Raw genomic sequence first — 18,476 nt, 5'->3', positions numbered from 1 at the left:
ACACGGAGAATCAGAGGGTCAAGGCCATCTGCAGTTACAAGCTCAGATCCATAAAGACCCTACTTCAGAGCCAGAGTCTCAACATCTGCCCCACCTCAGCCCTACCATCTCTGCCTCTCCCCATTTCTTACACAAATTCTAGGATCCAGATGTGAGACTCTCCATGCTTCCCCATTAATCCAACACTCACACATGGCAGGGCTACACCCACACTAGGACAGGCTGAGGGAGGGAGGAATAGGGGCAAGAGCAGAGAGTCCGGGAAAAGGCAGGGCAGACACACTGGAAAAGCCAGTTGGGTGTAACTGGGGAATCAACACACACACACACACACACACACACACACACACACACACACACACACGCAAATTTATCAGTGCAGCTTCAGACAAACACCCAAAGCAGAGGCCAGACATGAGACCAGAGCCTCTCCAGCTGCAATGCTGGTAGAGCCTGAGGCCACAGCGTGTACCTAGAGGAACACGAAGTCTGGCCTCCCTATAGCTAAGCAAGGACCTGTGAATTACAAAGCCTCCCCAAAGCTCTGGCTTCACAAAGCTGCTCAGCTCTTCCCTCCCTGCCCCGCCCTGGAGTTCTGTTGTCATTCCCAGAAGAAACTGGGCCAACCTGAAAAGACTTTCCACACACACCCTATGGCCAGCTCTACCTGCCCTGACCACAAGCTTCACTCAGCCCACACGCTGAGATGAGACTGACAATGGGGCAGTCATTTGTCATTTCCCACACCAGCAAGACTGTCTGCCCCGCAAGAATGAGGACTCTAGCACAGGCAGGACCTATGGACAAGCATCCCAACAGAAAGCATGGTCTTAAGGTGAGAAGCCAACATCTCTGAGATGTTCTGTCCTGTTTGGAGGATGGAGCTCAGAGGGGGAGGGAGGGAGGGAGGGAGGGAGGGAGGGAGGGAGGGAGGGAGGGAGGGAGGGAGGGAGGAAGAGAGGGAGAGAGAGAGAGACCTGACACACATGCAAGGCATGCTGGAACACACCCAGTACCACAGATCACAGATGCAAACAAACAAAGCACAGTGAGCCAGTCCGTAGGAAGGTGCTCGACACCAAGCCCGCAGAACTCAGTTTGGTTGATGGAATTCACTTAGTGGCAGGAAAGAACTCGTTTCCACAGCTGCCTGCTAATCTTTACAAGCACGCCATGGCATGTGCACGCTCCATCAACACATACTAATGAATATTTTTAAAAAATAAGTAAAATAAAAATACCAGGTCAAATTCCACATGGAGAACTAGATTCCGCTCTAGAACTGCATGGAGCACTAGATTCCGCTCTAGGACTGCACAGAGAACTAGACTCAGCTCTAGAACTGCAAAGTCCTTCACTGTTCCTTAAAATATGTCTCCACTAGCCGAGCATGGAAAGCAATGCCTTTAACTCCAGTACTCAGGAAGGAGAAGGCAAGTGAGCTCAGTGATTTCCAGGACAGCTTGGCCTACACGGAGAGCTGCAGACCAGCCAGGGTTACATTCTGATCCTGTCTCAAGCAACAACAATAACAAAAGTACCCCCCACTGAAAACACTGGCTTCAGAGAGTGGAAAAAAGTCCCACTTGAGGAGTCAGACATGTCCACAAATCTCAAGAGCCCAATCAGATATGTGCTCGGAGGTCAGGAATCCAGAAAGAAGAACCCAGGGCTCCCCAGATACTGTCCACACCTCTGCAGATATAGGACCCATACTGGGGTACGATGGGTTCTTCAGTCACCCTGAAGTGGGCACGCTCAGCAAGGGTGCACAGGGCAAAGTGGTGCCAGACTCAAGGTTCTCAAACACGTTTCGCCCACACCTCAGAGATGCACACCCGCAAGCCTGCCTCACCTGGGCCAGTCTTGAAAAACACACACCCAAGGTAGACTCTACCATCTCTACCCAGGACTTTGGCTGGATGCACAACACAACTCAGTGGAGGACACCTGCCTAGCATGTGCAAGGCCCTGGGCCCAACTCAGAACCAGAAAGAAAAAATTAAAGTCTGCACGACTTCCTTCCCCTGCGTACGTTAGGGGCTATACACTGAGCATGCAGCTGGGGAGAAAAGGCAGAGGCTGGCAAGCAGGACAGAGCACATCAGCATGAGGTAAGGACAGGCGCACGGGGCTGCTCTCCACAAATCAGCATCCGCACTAAGTCCTCTGCACAACAGACAGTGTGAGCCGGAGGCAGAAGCCAGCCTTCCAGTTCCTTGTGGTTCCTTTAGCAGATATTACATGAACATGTTCCCTCACAGCTACCAAGAACTGAAGATTTAATTTACATCAATGGTAAAATTAATGAGTTTGGTCCCCAGAACCAGAGGGAGCGAAAAATCTACCAAATGGTTTCTATTTTTAAAGCTTTGTTCACATAAAGGGAAGTATTCTGCACAACTGAAACCCCTAAACAGGACCTGGGACAAACAGCAAGCCCTACAAGGGCTGCTGTAAGGATAACTCGGCAGGGCTCTCTCCCACTGGTAGACACAAACATCACAGACCTGTGAACCAGCCATGTAAAGCATCCCCATGGGATGGGGGCCCTCGGGCAGCCACCACATACCTTTGGCATGAAAGGTCCAGCCCCTGCGCCAGTATTCCTGGAGCTGGACCCGATCCTGTTGCCCCAGGCTGCACACTTCACTGTAGAACTGTCGCTCAATGTGCACATAGGCAGCTGGGATGGCGCCGGCCACACCCTTAGCCCCAAAGAAGCCGTTCACCTCTGGTGAGGCTAGAAGGATCTGATACTCGGCTCGAGTGCCTAGCACCAGGTCCATGTAGGCCTGTGTCAGGTTGAAGTAGCCAGTGGTGAGGAAGACCTTAGCTCCCCGCTCAGCTTCCGTCAGCAGGGTCTCAGTGACTATCTCATCTATCTGAATCTCAAAGGGCTTCATCTGGATCAGTGGGTAAATCCAGGTGTCCGGTGCTGGTCTGCGATCACCAGCAGCTGCAGCCTCTTCCTGGCTCAGCAGGGAGTCACTGTGAAAGGTCTGTGCATGCAGCATCTGCTGTCGGGTCCTGGCTGAGTGAATAACGTCCATGACCCGTTTGTTAGCTGCTCTGCAGTACGCAGCCCGGTCACCTGCAGAAGACATAAGGAGTAAAAAACCCATGGAGAAGCAGGCGTGGTGGTGCACACCTGTTATCCCAGTACTCTGCAAGTGGAGGCAGGAGGACCAGGAGGTCATCCTCAGCTATACAGAGTCCAGAGTCAGCCTGGGCTACATTAGACCATCTATGAGACTGTTGGCTCAAGGCACACATCAAGTGATTGGTTAAGTGCAAATGCCACAAGTTCTCACTGGCAGAACACAGAGTAAGCTCAGGGAGGGAGAGAGGAAGCAGCCAGGAAGGGCCTGCCCACAGGACCTATGCAAGGAGCCGTGGTAGGGTGTGACACAGGTGATTCAGATAACAAAAACTCAAAATCAGGGAGAGGACTGTGGGATGGCACAGCGGGGCTAAGGTGACCTCCAGGTTTCACACTGTGTACTTCAGTAAGAAAACTTATTTGAATAAAAGACAGTGTCTGGGACAGGTATGGTGGCATCTATTACAACGCTGATATATGAGAGAACAAGGTCAAGGCCAACCTGAGCTATTCGAGACCCCGTCTCAAAGGAAATTATTTAAAAAAGAAAAAAGAAAGAAAATGAGGATGAATTAAGAAAAAGTTTGTTCTCAGAAAGAACAAAGAAAAAGCATGCAGCACAGAATGGCCACCCAGGGAAGCCTGAGGCAGGCTCTGCAGGAACATGTGGGCAAGGCCCATGCTGCAGACAGACACAAGGGGGAAAGACAACCACATGTCTGTCACATGACATGCCTCGCTCAGCTGTCCCTAAATACAGCCATTCCCCACTAATCACGCCTGGCCTGACACAGTATACCAGGCTAAAGCCTTACTTCAAGGCTCAGATAGCTTATATTTTAACCTTGGAGACCAAAAGACAAATCTAAGGATACCCACAGGGAAAGAAATTTTCTACAAATTGTGTAATTGAGGCACTTCAGTGCACAGTGGTAACCACTAAAACTTCCCTGGGGCAGACCTAGGCCCTGGCACTGATACGAGGAGCTTTGGTCCTAAAGGCCAGCCTTACCCTTTCCCCAAGTTGTCCCGAAGCTGTGGGACTGCTGCATACCCAGCGGCAATGCTGTGAGCCAGAAGCCAGAGCCACAGGGATCACAGGCATGTGAGTGCCCAGAGACGCTGGGCAAGGGTTTGCCTACAGCACAGCCAAGCTCCCCCACCCCACTGTCCAGGCAGGAGCCCACAGACCTCAATGGGGCTGCTGTGACAGGAGATTTAGGGAAGAGGCCAAGTTGGGAAGGCAGTCACTCGGCAGGCTGCTTCCTGTAAGAACAGAGGAGTCTCCCAGCCCACCCATCCAACGTGCAGGACCCAAACCCAAACTCCCACCTTCCCAGGCTGGCTCTCAGTTACAGAGCCAGTAAGTCACACATCTACCAGGCCTCTGAAACAAATAATTAACGCCTCACACTTTCCTACTCCTGAGACTGGGACAGGGAGCACCAGAAGGCAGCAGACACTTCATGGGGTCCTACCTTTGTAAGGGTGCACCATCCCATCCACCACCTCCACTGTGTCATCACCCTGCAACTGCAAGGACACATCCCCCACAGCATCCACCAGCTCCGTGAAGAAGTCTGCGATCTCAGCGCAGTCTTGCAAGAACACATAGCGGTCCTGGCGGTTGGTGAAGTACGAGTCACTCAGGTTTGCACTAGAAAGAAGAAGAATCAGATGAAGACGCAGCCAAGACCTGCGTGGCCTCATGAGCCAAGCCTCAGGGTTAGGAGGATGAGGAATGACAATCCCGTGACAGGATGAAACCAGAGCTACCACTGAGCATGTGCAGGACACTAGCCAGGATCACACAGAGTAGCAGGAGGAACAGAGATTCAGAGAAATGGTGCAGAGGCTCAGTACAGCAGTCAGTGCCAGTACTAAACGGTGGCTGGTGGTCTTGCAATCAGCCTTTGAGAGGAGGAGCTGCAGAAAAGGTGAACTGGCCATCTACAGCCAGCCCAGCAGCTGCTCCAAGGACTTAGGGGGCAGACTGGCCTTGCTCCTTGAGCTAGACTCCCACAGCTAGAGAACACCAGACAGAGTGCTCACCCACTCAAGATGACGTTGTTGTCAAAGAGGTACACCTTGATGTGCTGGAGGCCGATGGTCTCATTGAAGCGCTCAGGGATAAGGAGTCGGAGGAGTCCTCGGAGGTTTGGCGTATGGAAGAGGGAAACGCGCACGTGCTCTGGAAACCTCTGCAGGAGTGGGAGCAGCATAGTGCGAGAGTTCTTCCTACCTGAGTGTGATGGCAGAGCAAACACCAGTAACTCATTCCTACCAGGAAAGACAGGTGTCCTGACTGCCAGACAGACCAAGTCCCTGGGAGCCTCCTCACTTTACCTGGGGCATGGTCTAACCAGCCACATCAATGGTGCTGCTTCTCAGGAGCTGTTCACACTTGAAGGAAGGACTGCTAGCTACTCAGTCTCGCTAGCTCGCCCTCCTCCTGCTAACTCCTGGATGCCACTTCTGCTGTGCCCTGCCCTCTTGCCCTAGCTCTGGAAGAAAACATATCAGACTGAGCCAGACTGATCACACTGACTTAGATCTAGTCCAGAGCCTACAGCAGTCACTTAGACACTATGGCCTGAGTCTCAGGGAGGAAGCAGACGGCCTCCCTGAGAGGAAACAGGTGGCCTCGGAACTTGGCCTGAGGCACCAGGGACCCCCACATAAAGCCTTAAAATAAAGCAAGCCCAAAGGAAGCAGGGCCAGGAGTCAGACGAGTAGCCAGACTCAGGCAAGCTCTTTTTCTGCTTACACTGGTCAGAGCTGAACTATAGACAGACAAGGGGCTGTGGCAAAAGGAATGAGGACTGGGACAAGCAGGCAGCTCTGTCCTCAAGCGACAGTAGAGAGAGGAAGTGCGAAGCACCTACCTCTTGAGCCCCTGGTGAAGTCCAGGAGAATGGAGACCTTGAGGTCGGAAGGAAACTTCGCTTGTAGTGACTTTTCTAGAGAACTTTCCAGACAATCCACCTACAAGGAAAAAACAATCAAAAGAACATGTGAGACCAAAGGGCTGTGTGTGCACCTAAGGAATGAGTCAGCTCAATCCCCTATCTAGAGACTTGAGAGAACCGCTCTACACAAACTGTCAGCTCCCACCACGCTCCCTCTCCAGCCTGGATGCCAGCAGGGCAGAGGTATACTGTGCTTGACCGCCTGGGTCTCAGGTCTCTAAAACACTGACTGTCACATCTCCACAAACATTCTCCAGATACAGCAGAGCCCTCCTCCCCTACAGGAGGTACTAGGTGAGTGTCTGCTGAAGGGTGCAGCCTGCCCACTGGCCTTCCCCTATGGTTTGGACACTGTACCCCTCCCCCATGAGACTGATAAGCTTCCTGACTGGCAGCAGACAAGATGACTGGAAAAGAGAGGGTGACATGGAGCGAGTCAAGTCTCCTAACCCCGCTCCACACACCAGTGCCTCCATCCTTCCCAGCTCCTATACACCAGGCTCCACAGTAAATCCAGGAAGAACGATCACCACAGGCATATTCCTTCCATCCCTCCAAGAAAAAGAGTGCCCAGAGGCAGGACAGATAAGCCATACTCACAAGCCCCAACGTGCATCCTGCCTGCCACGGGCCACTCTACAGCCAGCAAGCATCCTTGGACACATCAAGTGGCTTTGGTTCCCCCAGCCCTGTCTTCCTTACCAAAAGAGACAGCTATGGCATGCCAGTCAGCTCAGGCAGAACAAGGCTGGCCCCAGTGCCAGCCTCAGCAAACCGAGCAGTAGCCCGCCAGCTCTAACTGCATTTGGGTTCTTCTGCCTAGGGAACAGTCTGAAAATGTTTTTCTGAAAAGGCCATGAATTAAATATTTTAGGTTTTGTGAGCCAGAGATGGTCTCTGTCAGGATGACTCAGTTGTGCAGCCGTCACAGGAGGGTGAATGTGGCCACGCCCACTACTGCTGTACTGACAGGTAAAACATCATGCACCTTATGTAACTCAAACTCTTTAGTTTTCTTCCAATCTCTTCAAAATGCAGGCGCCATTCTTTTTTTTTCTTTTTTTTTTTTTCTTTTCTTTTTTTCGGAGCTGGGGACCGAACCCAGGGCCTTGCGCTTGCAAGGCAAGCGCTCTACCACTGAGCTAAATCCCCAACCCTGGCACCATTCTTCTGAGACTACACAAAAGCAGGCTGTGGGGGGCTGGAGAGATGGCTCAGTGGTTAAGAGCATTGACTGCTCTTCCCGAGGTCCTGAGTTCAAATCCCAGCAACCACATGGTGGCTCACAACCATCTGTAATGAGATCTGATGCCCTCTTTCTGGTGTGTCTGAAGACAGCTACAGTGTACTCATATATAATAAATTATTTTTTTTAAATGCCCATCTATGGAAAAAAATTAAAAAAAAAAAAAAAAAAAGCAGGCTGTGGACCTGCTGTGGTCCCTGGGTTATGGTCAAGTAGAGCAGCCCAGGGAGTCCTGTAAGGGGAGGAGAGGTGCTGACTAGCACCTAACTGGGCCTCCTACACTGTCTTCACACACTGACACACCTACATCCAGAGGCCAGAAAGGCATGTGGAGTCAGCTGCAACATTGTGAAGCTGGATCCAGCTGCAGCTGGGACCATCTGCCCCTAAGCCTTACCAGTTCCTGTTCCAAAGGTCCTGTCCCCAAGTAAAGGGATGCCATCACAACTCGCCTCTTGGCTATTTTTATCTGCCCCTGGAAAGAGGAGAAACAATCCTGAGTTACATCCATCATTCTCTTAGTCCACTTGGAGGCAAACCACACTCTAAGCTGAGTGGCTCTACATCCTCATAGCAGCCCACAATACACAGCAACTTCTCAAAGGCAGATCAACAACCCTAATCAAAACATTCATTCTGCAAAACAAGGTACAGTTTAATTGGACAACAAATGAAACTTAAGCACTAATGGGTGAAAGGGGTCTGGTGTGTGTGTGTGTGTGTGTGTGTGTGTGTGTGTGTGTGTGTGTGTGAGAGAGTGTGTGTGAGTGTAAGTGTGTGTACCTATGTGTATATGTGAGTGTGTGCGTGTGCGTGCATGCATGTGTTATGTATTTACGTATGCAGATGCATGCTTGTATAAGTGCTGGTCACATAAACGTGTGCAGACATGCAGACGGGAATAAATAACTATCGTGGGGTGTCCCACCATATGTCTTGTTTATTTCTGAGATAGGGTGTCAATAGCCTGGAACTCATCAAATAGGCTGGCCGGCCAGCATGCCCTAGTAGTCCAATGGCCCCTGCATGCCAGTACTGGGGTGAAGAGTACACACAACCCAGCCTAGCCTTTTCCCACAGAGCTGGGATGGGACTCAGAGATTCACGATTGTGAGGCAAGCACTTTACCAGTTGAGCACTCTCTCCAACCCCAGGATGAAAGACATCTTTGGACCCTGAGAAGAACTCACCCTACGTGCTGCTAAGAGAGCATACACACAACCTCACCTACAAATCCCACAAAGATGCACACATGCACATCCACGTCCAATGAACGGAGCATGAAGACTCCTCCCAGAGGTACTGACCTCTATAGGACTGGCAGGAAGGGAAGTGTGTACACTGCGCCTATACCTGACCAGCTGTATGTAATCAAGCAGGATGCACAGGCACACGCATGCACATACACATACCCACACACACACAAAGACAACTGATACATCCCAAGTTGTCTCAAGAGCCAGTATCTCTAGGCTCTGCTCCCACCCAGGAGAATAAAGGACCCCCATCTCCAAAGCTCTAGGCAGCCCGAAGCCCAGAGATGGCAGCCAAGCACACAGTGAGCAGTCATGCACACATATCACACCAGCTCTAGGGAGACAAGATCAGTTCACACTGAGTAAGGGGCCAGACCTGGCAACATAAGACTCAGTCTCCAAAAAACCAAAGTTAATTCCAAAAGACACAGGAGACCATAGTTAGAAGAGGGAGCCAAGCGGCACAGCTCAGATCTGCAACCTAAGAAGGGTATCATCCCAGCTACATTCCACACAGAAGTTGGGCATCTTGACTAGACAGATGCCCGAGTACAGCCCTGGGAAATGCCTAGGCACAGGAGAAGAGCCAACAGCTCAGCCCAACAGCACAGCCCACTGCCTCCTTTCTTTTACCATCTATTAAAACACAGTCTGCAGACATGAAGGGGAAGAGAAATCAACAGGCAGAGCCAGTCATCAGTTGAGTCCTAGCCACCAAAGTGTACATGGCTGCCCAGTGCAGGGCCCCAGTCAACCCCTGCATAAGGAAGGCAGGACCAGCCAGAGGTCACTGAGGTAAGCGTCTATCATAGGAAGACACACAGGGCCTCAGGTGTCTTGTCTCTTATCTTCTCAGCCCTGAGCTGGGCCCCTGCTGCTTCCTGGACTCCTCAGCTTCACCAGTGTGGGCAGGTGCAGAGCCTGGCCTGGCCTCCTGACAGAAGAGCACCGTGTGACAACAGTCTGTGCCATCACCCACTACCTGGGATAACCTGTTTCTCCAAGTCACAGAAGACAGAAGCAGAGAGCACATTGCGAGAGCATCCTCACAAACAATGAAGAAGAGGTCAGAGAAGCAGGGTGTGAGCAGAGCAAGGGCCCCATGGGCAGTGGCCCACACACAGCACGAACCAAGTTTAGCCTGCCCATGGGCACACACAAAGAATGAACCAGGCAGAAATGGAGCCAAGTGTGGATCAACACAGGCAGAGGATGAGAGAAGAGAAACAGCAGGCTTTCCACTTTCTACAGAGAGGAGTCTCTCCACCTATGTCTACTACTGTTTCCTAGCACCCTGCTGGCCACCCTTCGCAGCAATCTCCATTCTAGAACCACTGCTAATACGAATTCAAAGTTCACACAGTTAAGATTAGTGAGTGCTGAATGACTTCATTCTAGTCCAGGTATTGTGAACTGCAAACGGACCCCACTCAAGAGAAGGGAAGCACACACTACAGACAGATGCCAAGACCCAGGCCACAGAGTACAAGTATCCTGATATGAAGACACACCTCAAATCCTACCTCAGATCTCCCCATGGAGCTGGCACCTGGGGTAGGGGTCCTCAGGCATGGCCCTGTCATCTTTACAGAAAAGGACTAGGTCTCAGTGTCTAAGCTGGTCCTCATTCCTCCAAGCTCTGAGACACTAGCTACCCAGGGAGGATTCTGCTTGGAGCTCAACCCAACCACAGATGAAGGTGACAGCAAGAGCCACAGGCTAAGCAGAGTTACACTAGAAGTGTCTACAACAGGGTGTCAGGACCCACCGAACCCTGAAACCCCCATGCCCCCAAGCAACTTACCTTCATGAGCTCGAAGAACTCTGCAGGGGAAGACAGCACCCTTACATGAGAGCTGGAGACTCCAAATTCTGGGACCAGGTTTCTGATCCACTGGAACCGGTGCACACCCTCGGGACATAGGCAGCAAGGTGGGGAAGTGACCTGAGGAACAGTTGGTGACAGCAAGGGAGCCAGTAACAGCCATGGTGACCTGGTTATGGAAACATGCAAATGAGTTACATTTTCAAATACCCCTGGGGACTGACCACCTCTGTGGGGACAGAGTGTTGGCTGTTTCAGATTTTTTTCCATATAATTTAAGCCCTTCTTCCTCCTAGCACCTTGAAGTGGTCAGTGCTGCAGAACCAAAGTGGCAACACCTATACACGAACCCAACCAAAGTCGCGCCCAGTAACTCCCAACCAAGAGCAGCCACAGAAAGCTCACCAAAGCTCCTGCCTGGTTCAATCTGTCCCTCGGACACAAATCCACTCAGAAATATCCAGCTTACTGATGGGATATCTCCAGGACTTACTGACTGGTCAGGTAGGGCCCAGAGACCCCCAAATAACACAGGCTATTACTGCTCTATTCTTAGTTGTCCCCCTAGCTACATAACAAGACCCTCCCACTGAAGACACAAGACCTTTGGTTGTGGACATAGAGAGATCCATCTACAACTATCCCGAAAACGTCCTCCCTCCTAGATAGCTGTACAGAGCTGAAAGGTGCTCCACAATGGTCTTACCCAGCAGTGACCCCCGCAGGCTACTACAATGGCCTGTCAGGCAAAATGTGCCCACAGTGCAACTGTGGCATGAAGGTTTTGGGGGTAACCTTCTGTTCAGATATGAGGCCTATTCCACAGACAGGAAGGCATTCACAGTACTGTAAATCTGATCAAAGGAAAGCCATAGGCCCTAAGGGAACCTATTACTGGGTTTTGTTGTAGTTGTTTTGTTTTTCCTACCTAGACATGTTAAACTGTCTCCTACATATCTACTGTGACGTCCATGGTTTGTTCTCAGTCTTGTCCAGAGAAACCTTTCTGTAGTGGCTGGGTTAGTGCAGACTCATAACTGACCGGAGAGCTGAGAGAATGCTGAGTGGACATCTGCATCAACCCCAGCAAGGCTCCAAGAACATCCAGGAAGAGCCCAGTAAGGATGTTAAAAGCTGGTGGGTGGGAGGAACGCTGTGAAATGCTGTCTTTGGGGCATGACAGGCTGCTGCACTGGGAACTCACAGCAGCTAGGGTTACCAGCACAGGATCAAGCCAACAAGATCAGGCAACATTCCAGCACGCAGCACTAGGGACTCAGTGGGTTGCATTAAAAAAGGGAGAAGGAGGGCTGGGGATTTAGCTCAGTGGTAGAGCGCTTACCTAGAAAGCGCAAGGCCCTGGGTTCGGTCCCCAGCTCCGGGGGGGAAAAAAAAAAAAAAAAAAAAAAAAAAAAAAGAGAGAGAGAAAAAAAAAAAAGGAGAAGGGGGAGATCTCGGGAGGGCTAGAGCTACAGTGGCCCAGCAGGTGAGGCTCCTGCTGCTGCAACAGAGAGCAGAGCTTGATTCCTAGCACATTGGGCAGCTCACAACGCCTGCACCTACACTTCCAGGGATCCAAAGCGCTCTTCTGCCCACTGCAGGCACGCACACAGGTAGCTGCAGGGGGGACTTACGCACACAGGCTAGGGAGAAGGGAGGGTATGAAGATCCCTCTGGGGAAAAGACAGGAGCAAACATTACAGAAAGAGAAGAAAATACCAAAGAACAAAGAAAAGATACACTTGTTTAAAACCCTTTCAATTTTCCTGGTTAACAAGGTTAACCTAGAAGAAACTCATGACTCACAGACAGGGCTTCTGTTAGAGGACCTAAAAAAATTAAAGCGTCTTGTGTTGGTTTCTCTTTACAACTCAGATTTGGGGAGAAAGCACACAGCGCACACTGGGGAAGAGACCTTTCTTACAAGGTGCTGGCCTTGACAAGGAGGGACCCTTGGCTTTCAGACACACATCCTTTCCAGGGCCCCACCAACACCAACCTGACTGTACAAAGCAGCACCCCAGGAAATCCTCAGTATGTCCTGCTGATCTATGTCCTTGTTGTCCTGAACACCCAAACCCCACACAAACCACCCTAAAGCCCAGGCTGCAAACAGCAGCAGGACGACCTCAGTGTGTGACTGCAGAGGGTTCTGGGCAGCGTGTCCTCAGCACCCTAGGGCTCAATGAGGATTCCAGGAAGATGATTTCACTGCCTGTTCCATGCCTCAGCAATGACTCTCCCCAGGGCTTCAGGCTGCAGGGATGCCAGATGGCCCCCAGCTGCACTTCCCAGAAAGCCCACTGGCCTGTCATGGCCAACTCACTGCCAAGAAAACTTTAGTCAAAGATGCTGCGAAAGATGCTGGCTCTCTGGGTCCTGGGAAGGCGGCAACAGGCCTAGGCCACCTATGCTGAGGTGTAAACAGTGCCCCCTCAGCAGGTGCTGGCTTGTAAATTAAAGTCCTTAGTGTGAACAACAGAGTGCTGCCTCCATGTCCCACACACTGGCCAGGCTTAGAGGGAAGGAAAACTAGGAGACAACAGGAAAACCTTGCAGCCGACACGAGGCCCCAGTGGGTACAGTTCCAAGATTCCTGATATAGTCTGTGTCCAGCAGCGCACCTCCACCTCACAGAGCTTATGGGGGAGCACTAGGGGTCTGCCTGCCTCGTTTCATGCCACATTCCCAATCCCACACAGCCACCATGTGGGCAAAGGGATACCAACCAGCTCACAGAGAAGAAGATGAGGAAACACCATTCACACCAAGCAATCCACAACAGGGCCAGAGTTCCTGGGAGCTTAACTCAAGCCATCACATGACTACCTACACACTGTGGAGACAGACACAGAGCAGAGCAGGCATCATCTGCCTCACATGCCTGGGATCACAGAGATCAAAGGAAATGATAAAAGTGATTAGACAAATGTCAATATATATGGTCAGAGGAGAGAAGGGCAGGTGGGGCCTGGAGCTACTGGAAGGCTTTTGGCAGCCAAGCCTGAAGAATCTTAAAAACCAGAAAAATTCAAACTGTACTCAGAAGAAACAAGGTGGACAAGGTGAATCCTGAGCAACGGAACTTTCTAGAAGCCAGTCCAGTGACTAGTGTGCACCCATACTCACATCCTACAAGGTACCAGGGCAGACCTAAACAACCACCATGACAGGCAGTGGCTGCAGGGGTGACAACTTTGAGCAGGTCTCTCCCCTACCAGGGAGCTCACCAGGGCCTCGGTCCAAAAGTTGCGCAGGCTTCTCTGTACTGGCTTCCTGTTTAATCTGTGCACTGACAGGTTTATTTTTATGAGCAAAATGGAGCTGTAAGCCAATTAGGGTTTCCCGATTCACTGTGGAGGAGCCCCAGAATGGCTCTCACACATTCAAAGGGGAGTGCGCATAAAGGACCCCACAGCACACACAGGAGACCCATTGGGGCTGGAAGAGCTCAAGTCCTGGTGCAAGGTACACAGCAGCCTGGCCTGCTAGAAGGACAGAACCGTGGAGACTGGCTCCTGGCTTCTCATCAATGCAACTCCTGCAGGTTGAGACTGACTGTCCCAGAAAAAAGCTTATCCCCACACCAGCATAGCCCCACAGGATAGGAACCCACAAGTAATTCCCCTGGGCCAGGAGCTTTACTAAGAAACCACGTGTCCTGGGTAAAGGCCCTTGCTGCCAAGCTGGACAACCAGAGTTCAACAGCCTAGAACTCACATGACAGAAGGAAAGAACTGACCATAGCAAGTCGGTGGCTTTACACAGAGAAAGACATACACATACACATATACACACACACATACACAGAGAGAGAGAGAGAGAGAGACAGAGACAGAGACAGAGAGAGAGAGAAGGATTTTTTTAAAGAAAAAGAAGACGGAGCTGGAGAGATGGCTCAGCGGTTAAGGGCACTGACTGCTCTTCCAGAGGTCCTGAGTTCAATTCCCAACAACCACATGGTGGCTCACAACCATCTGTAATGGGATGCTCTCTTCTGAGTGTTAGAAGACCAACTACAGTGTACTCACATATAAATTAAAAAAAAAAAAAAAAGTTTAAAAAAAACCCAAGTGTCCACTGGAAAACAGCCTGAGAGCCTGAGGCAGAGGCCCGTCATGCCTCACACTCAGGGACCAAGGCACTGCTCATGCACAATTTCCACATCCATCTAGTTCCCCTAAGTCATCTCTTCCTAGATACCATCTGGCACCCAGTTCTGATTACAGGAGAAAGAAGTAGTGTGAACAGAAAAGCAGGTCTGTAGGACCTGCAGCTCTGAAGGCCCCGCCTTTCCCTTGGAATGTCCAGGAGTACAGAGAACAGGCCTGCAGGCCAGTGGTCCTCCCATCCGGCACTCAAGGCCTAAGAGCGCCCATTCCGGGGTCTCTCAATATATGAGGCCAACAGCACAAAGCCATCCTCAGCCTGCAGCCTGAGGACCAGGACAGTGTCTTCTCATAATTAGCTGCTCAGGCCACACCCAAAGGATACCTGACTCTGGGTGAAAGTTCAGCCAATAGACTTAAGGCTTCCTGTAGATGTTGCAGACAAATTCCCTGAACTCAGGAATGACTGGAAACTCTACTGGCAGAGTCCTGTGGAGGGAGCACCATGAATGTGAAAGCTGGGGAGTGAGTCAAGCAGAGAAATAGACTTCTTCCCACCATCCCAAGGATTGACCACCCCAGCGCACACCATGTAAATTCTTCTCTGGACCCCTGGATGGATGGCAAAGTCAGCCTAGTGTACAGGCAAGACAGTATCAACACTCCTCCCCAACATCAACTGGGCTCAGAATAGCCAAACTGCCACCCCACAGAAAGCCACACCCTTGTGTGGAACAGAATTACTCATCTCACCAGTGTTTTGGGGCTCCCTGCACCTGTGGAAAGACACCGACTTGCCTGTGGGTGGGCCATGCTGAGACCCAGCCTAGCTCCCCTATTCTCAGCAGAGGGACAAACCCAGAAGCACACCAGGACAGTAGGGCTAAGATTCCTTCCCAGGGGGTAGGCCCGACAAGCACCAAAGCTCACTCTGGATGAGTAAATGAATTTAGTAGCTTCCTGACAGAGTACAGGGGATGGGTCAGTACTGTAGCATATGTGCACCCCACAAAAAGGCCACACCGGAAGCACATGAGGAAAGCCCCCTTTCTGCATGCAGTCTTCCCTAGACCATATACCCTACCCCCACTCCAAGATCATGTGCTGTAAGCAGCGTGTATACAGCAGGTATTATAGAGAGACTATTTACTCAGACCCTCTATGAGGGGTGTGGAGACAAGCCCAGTGTAGATCTCTTTTCAAGTCCACTCAGCTGAATAACCAAGGTGACAGTTGTTTGGCTCTGGTGATACAAACTGTAGGTCAACCTGCTCAGCTTTGGACAGAATGCTGTGAAACTGAAAGACTGCCTGCCCTGACCTACCAGAGAACCCACAATGGCCAGAAATGCTGTGTCCAGCACAGCACATGGGCCTCAGGGTTTATTCCCTCTGGGAAACAGAGTTCCTGGCACAGACTGACAGGATCCCAGTCAAATCTGTCCAAATGTTCTCTCAACCCCCCCCCCAATTCCCCCAACACACACACAAGAGTCTTTAAAAGAAACTGTGGTATTTGGTCATCCCGTTTTCAGAAACTACTTTTTCAGAAGCATCCACCCTCCACCCCCACTACCCTCACACACATTTACATGTGAAGGTAACTGATGAGAAGATCGACAGTCATAGCTTCCTGAGAAGTGTGCACTTCCTGTAGTCCTGGCAGCAGAGGCCCTTCCTGACTTCTGCAGTCTGAGCCCAAGAAGGGAAGTGATGCTCTCTGTTACTCAAGCCTGTGGCCACTGGACTCCCCAGCAAGCACTGCTCCAGAGCCCAGCTGCCAACATCCAGCTATACACGACCACAAGCTAAAAGGAAGTCGATGACACTGGGGGACTGGAGAGCAGAGGCACACCAGGAACAAAGAGCCTGACTTGAGCCATGCCTGCCCCCACGGGCTCCCGCCAGACTGCCTCCTTTACACATTTATCAGTATTTACAAGAGAGGATTAGATATGAAGGAGCGATTTAGTCCCAGGCTGCTCTCCATCTGCTAGCAGCACGAGTCCAGCTGGGCCCCACTCACACTTACCTGCTACAACTACAAGCCAGTCAGCTGAGAGATTCTGAGAAAATTGTTCCTTGATTCTAGATTCTCTCTCTCCCACCTGCTCTTGCTGGTGAAAATAATAAACCAAGAGGGGACAGCAGGCTAGCCCAGTGCCAATGCGCTTGCTCAGCAACTGTAAGAGCCCTGTGTTCAAGCCTAGTACCACCAGAGAACGGACAGTCATGGACCTGGGTACAGGGGTACACGAAGCACCTAAAGGCAAGTGCATCTGCTGTTCAAGGTCATCCTCAACTACATTCTAAGTTTGAGGCTAACCTGCGCTACAAGAGACCCTGTGCCAAAAACTAAGGCCAGAGGCAGAGCTCTAATGAGTTGGGAAGGCTGAGCCCCAACATGGGAAATGTCAAAGAAAAGTCACTGCTACAGTGTGACAATTCCTTAACAGAAACTTCTCAGAATGTACACTAACCTTCCAGAGTCACACCGTTATGAAAACCCCACGAAAGAACCTTCTATGGTTACCTGCTTCCCTCTCCAAAGCCAGGAAAATTACAGTCAGTGTCTCTGTCTCTCTGCCTACCTCACATAAAATAAGATTTTGTTATACATAGTTAAATATAGTTTTAAAGGAAAATCTATAGGCCACAAGAGGATATTTCCTTGTATGGCAAACAAGTTCAAGATGAGGACAGAAGACCCTCTTCATACACTTCCCACTACGTCTCACCTCCTCCAGTAAGGAGCCCGTTCTGTGCATCACTGGCCCCAAAACCTTCCATGCAAGCAGGGCATGGGACCTCTGAGCACTGAGTACCTCCACCTGGATGGCCCTCATCATCATTCCCCAAACCTGGGGCTTTGATTCCTGGTTTGGTCAAGTGCTAAAAGCTAAACACTTGTCACCTGATCTACCTCAGCATCACCCCCAAAGCAGGACTGACCCTTCCATTGCCCCTGACGTCACAGGAGCACCTCCACCACCAAAGCTCAGGCCTGTACCATTCACAAAAGAAATCACGTAAGGACCTAAAATTTGCTTCCCGAGGTCTCTGGTCCAGGACACTGCCTTTCTCCTAGCTCCTCTCCTACTTAGCAACACTGCATCAGCCGCTAGAAATGGTTCGAGTACTGCCTCCCACTTCTGCTCACATCACCCCCCCACTTAAATGCTCGCTCCCCCTTCTTCACTTCTCTCTAGGCTCTGCGACTGGGGGCCTTCCATCATCTCAGAAGCCTCTCCTCGTTGTCGCTATGACCTTCTGCCCGACTTTCCTGGAACTGTCTGCTCACAGACTGGAGCAGTTTAAAGGCAGGGCTGTGCCTTTATCTCACCTAGAAGAGCAATGACCCATCCACACGAGGAGTAAATGAACGGTCTACTCCTCTCAATGACGGTGAGTCAGACATTTGCTTCAGAGAAAGCAACAAGATCACTAATAAGAAATGATTTTCTCATTTAAGTCTCTCTGGGCACCTCTAAGCCTGAGAGGAAACCACGCAGTGAAGAACCGTTCCTCCTGCTGGCCGCAAGGATTCACCAAGCCCCTGATGACTGAGTCAGACTGGCAAGCCAGAGTCTAAAATAAGTTAAGCTCATGACTACACAGAGCTATTATCAATGAATCAGTGATCAGAGAATTACAAGAAACCACGCCATTCGGGGAATGAGGAATTGGGAGGTACAGTGAACAATGGAGAAAAATCGAAAGCCAGCAGCTGACAGTCAGTGGCCACAGCTGACATAAATAACGCCAAACACTGAGGCCCAGGACAACCAGAAAAGGCTGCCAGCCAAACAGGACCCGCAGGGTCATCCACTGGTGGAAACACCACTCCCTGCCCCTACCCTGAGAACTGTAAAGCAAGAGCTTCTGAATACACAGCAAAGAACTCAAGTCCTGGTTCTGACTGTCGGAAGTCTGTCACTCAATTCCCCACCCCGAAACTGTAGACTTAAT

At 50.9% G+C, this 18,476-nt stretch overlaps 1 protein-coding gene across 7 annotated transcripts in view; it reads right to left on the bottom strand.

Annotated features, from left to right (window-relative positions):
- Pgs1 (phosphatidylglycerophosphate synthase 1) overlaps positions 1–18,476 on the bottom strand; it is a 35,619-nt gene that overhangs the window by 14,364 nt on the left and 2,779 nt on the right. For 6 of the 7 annotated variants that reach the window (XR_010055194.1, XR_010055193.1, XR_010055192.1 and 3 more), the window contains exons 2-7: positions 10,379–10,568; positions 7,716–7,793; positions 5,989–6,088; positions 5,156–5,345; positions 4,582–4,760; positions 2,573–3,094 (exon numbers count right to left, since the gene is read on the bottom strand). Coding sequence is in view for 4 of the 7 variants with exons in the window: in XM_006247855.5 (XP_006247917.1) it covers positions 2,573–3,094; positions 4,582–4,760; positions 5,156–5,345; positions 5,989–6,088; positions 7,716–7,793; positions 10,379–10,568 (1,259 nt within the window). In the remaining 3 variants the exon portion in view is untranslated. Of the gene's footprint in view, positions 1–2,572; positions 3,095–4,581; positions 4,761–5,155; positions 5,346–5,449; positions 5,834–5,988; positions 6,089–7,715; positions 7,794–10,378; positions 10,569–18,476 lie in introns of those variants that run through there. The other variant, XM_039087514.2, reaches the window with a different exon arrangement.

This window comes from Rattus norvegicus, chromosome 10, assembly GCF_036323735.1.
Source record: "Rattus norvegicus strain BN/NHsdMcwi chromosome 10, GRCr8, whole genome shotgun sequence".
In the NCBI taxonomy this organism is placed as follows: Eukaryota; Metazoa; Chordata; class Mammalia; order Rodentia; family Muridae; genus Rattus; species Rattus norvegicus.
Note: the sequence above shows the minus strand (reverse complement) of the source record. Positions and strands in the feature narration are given on the sequence as shown.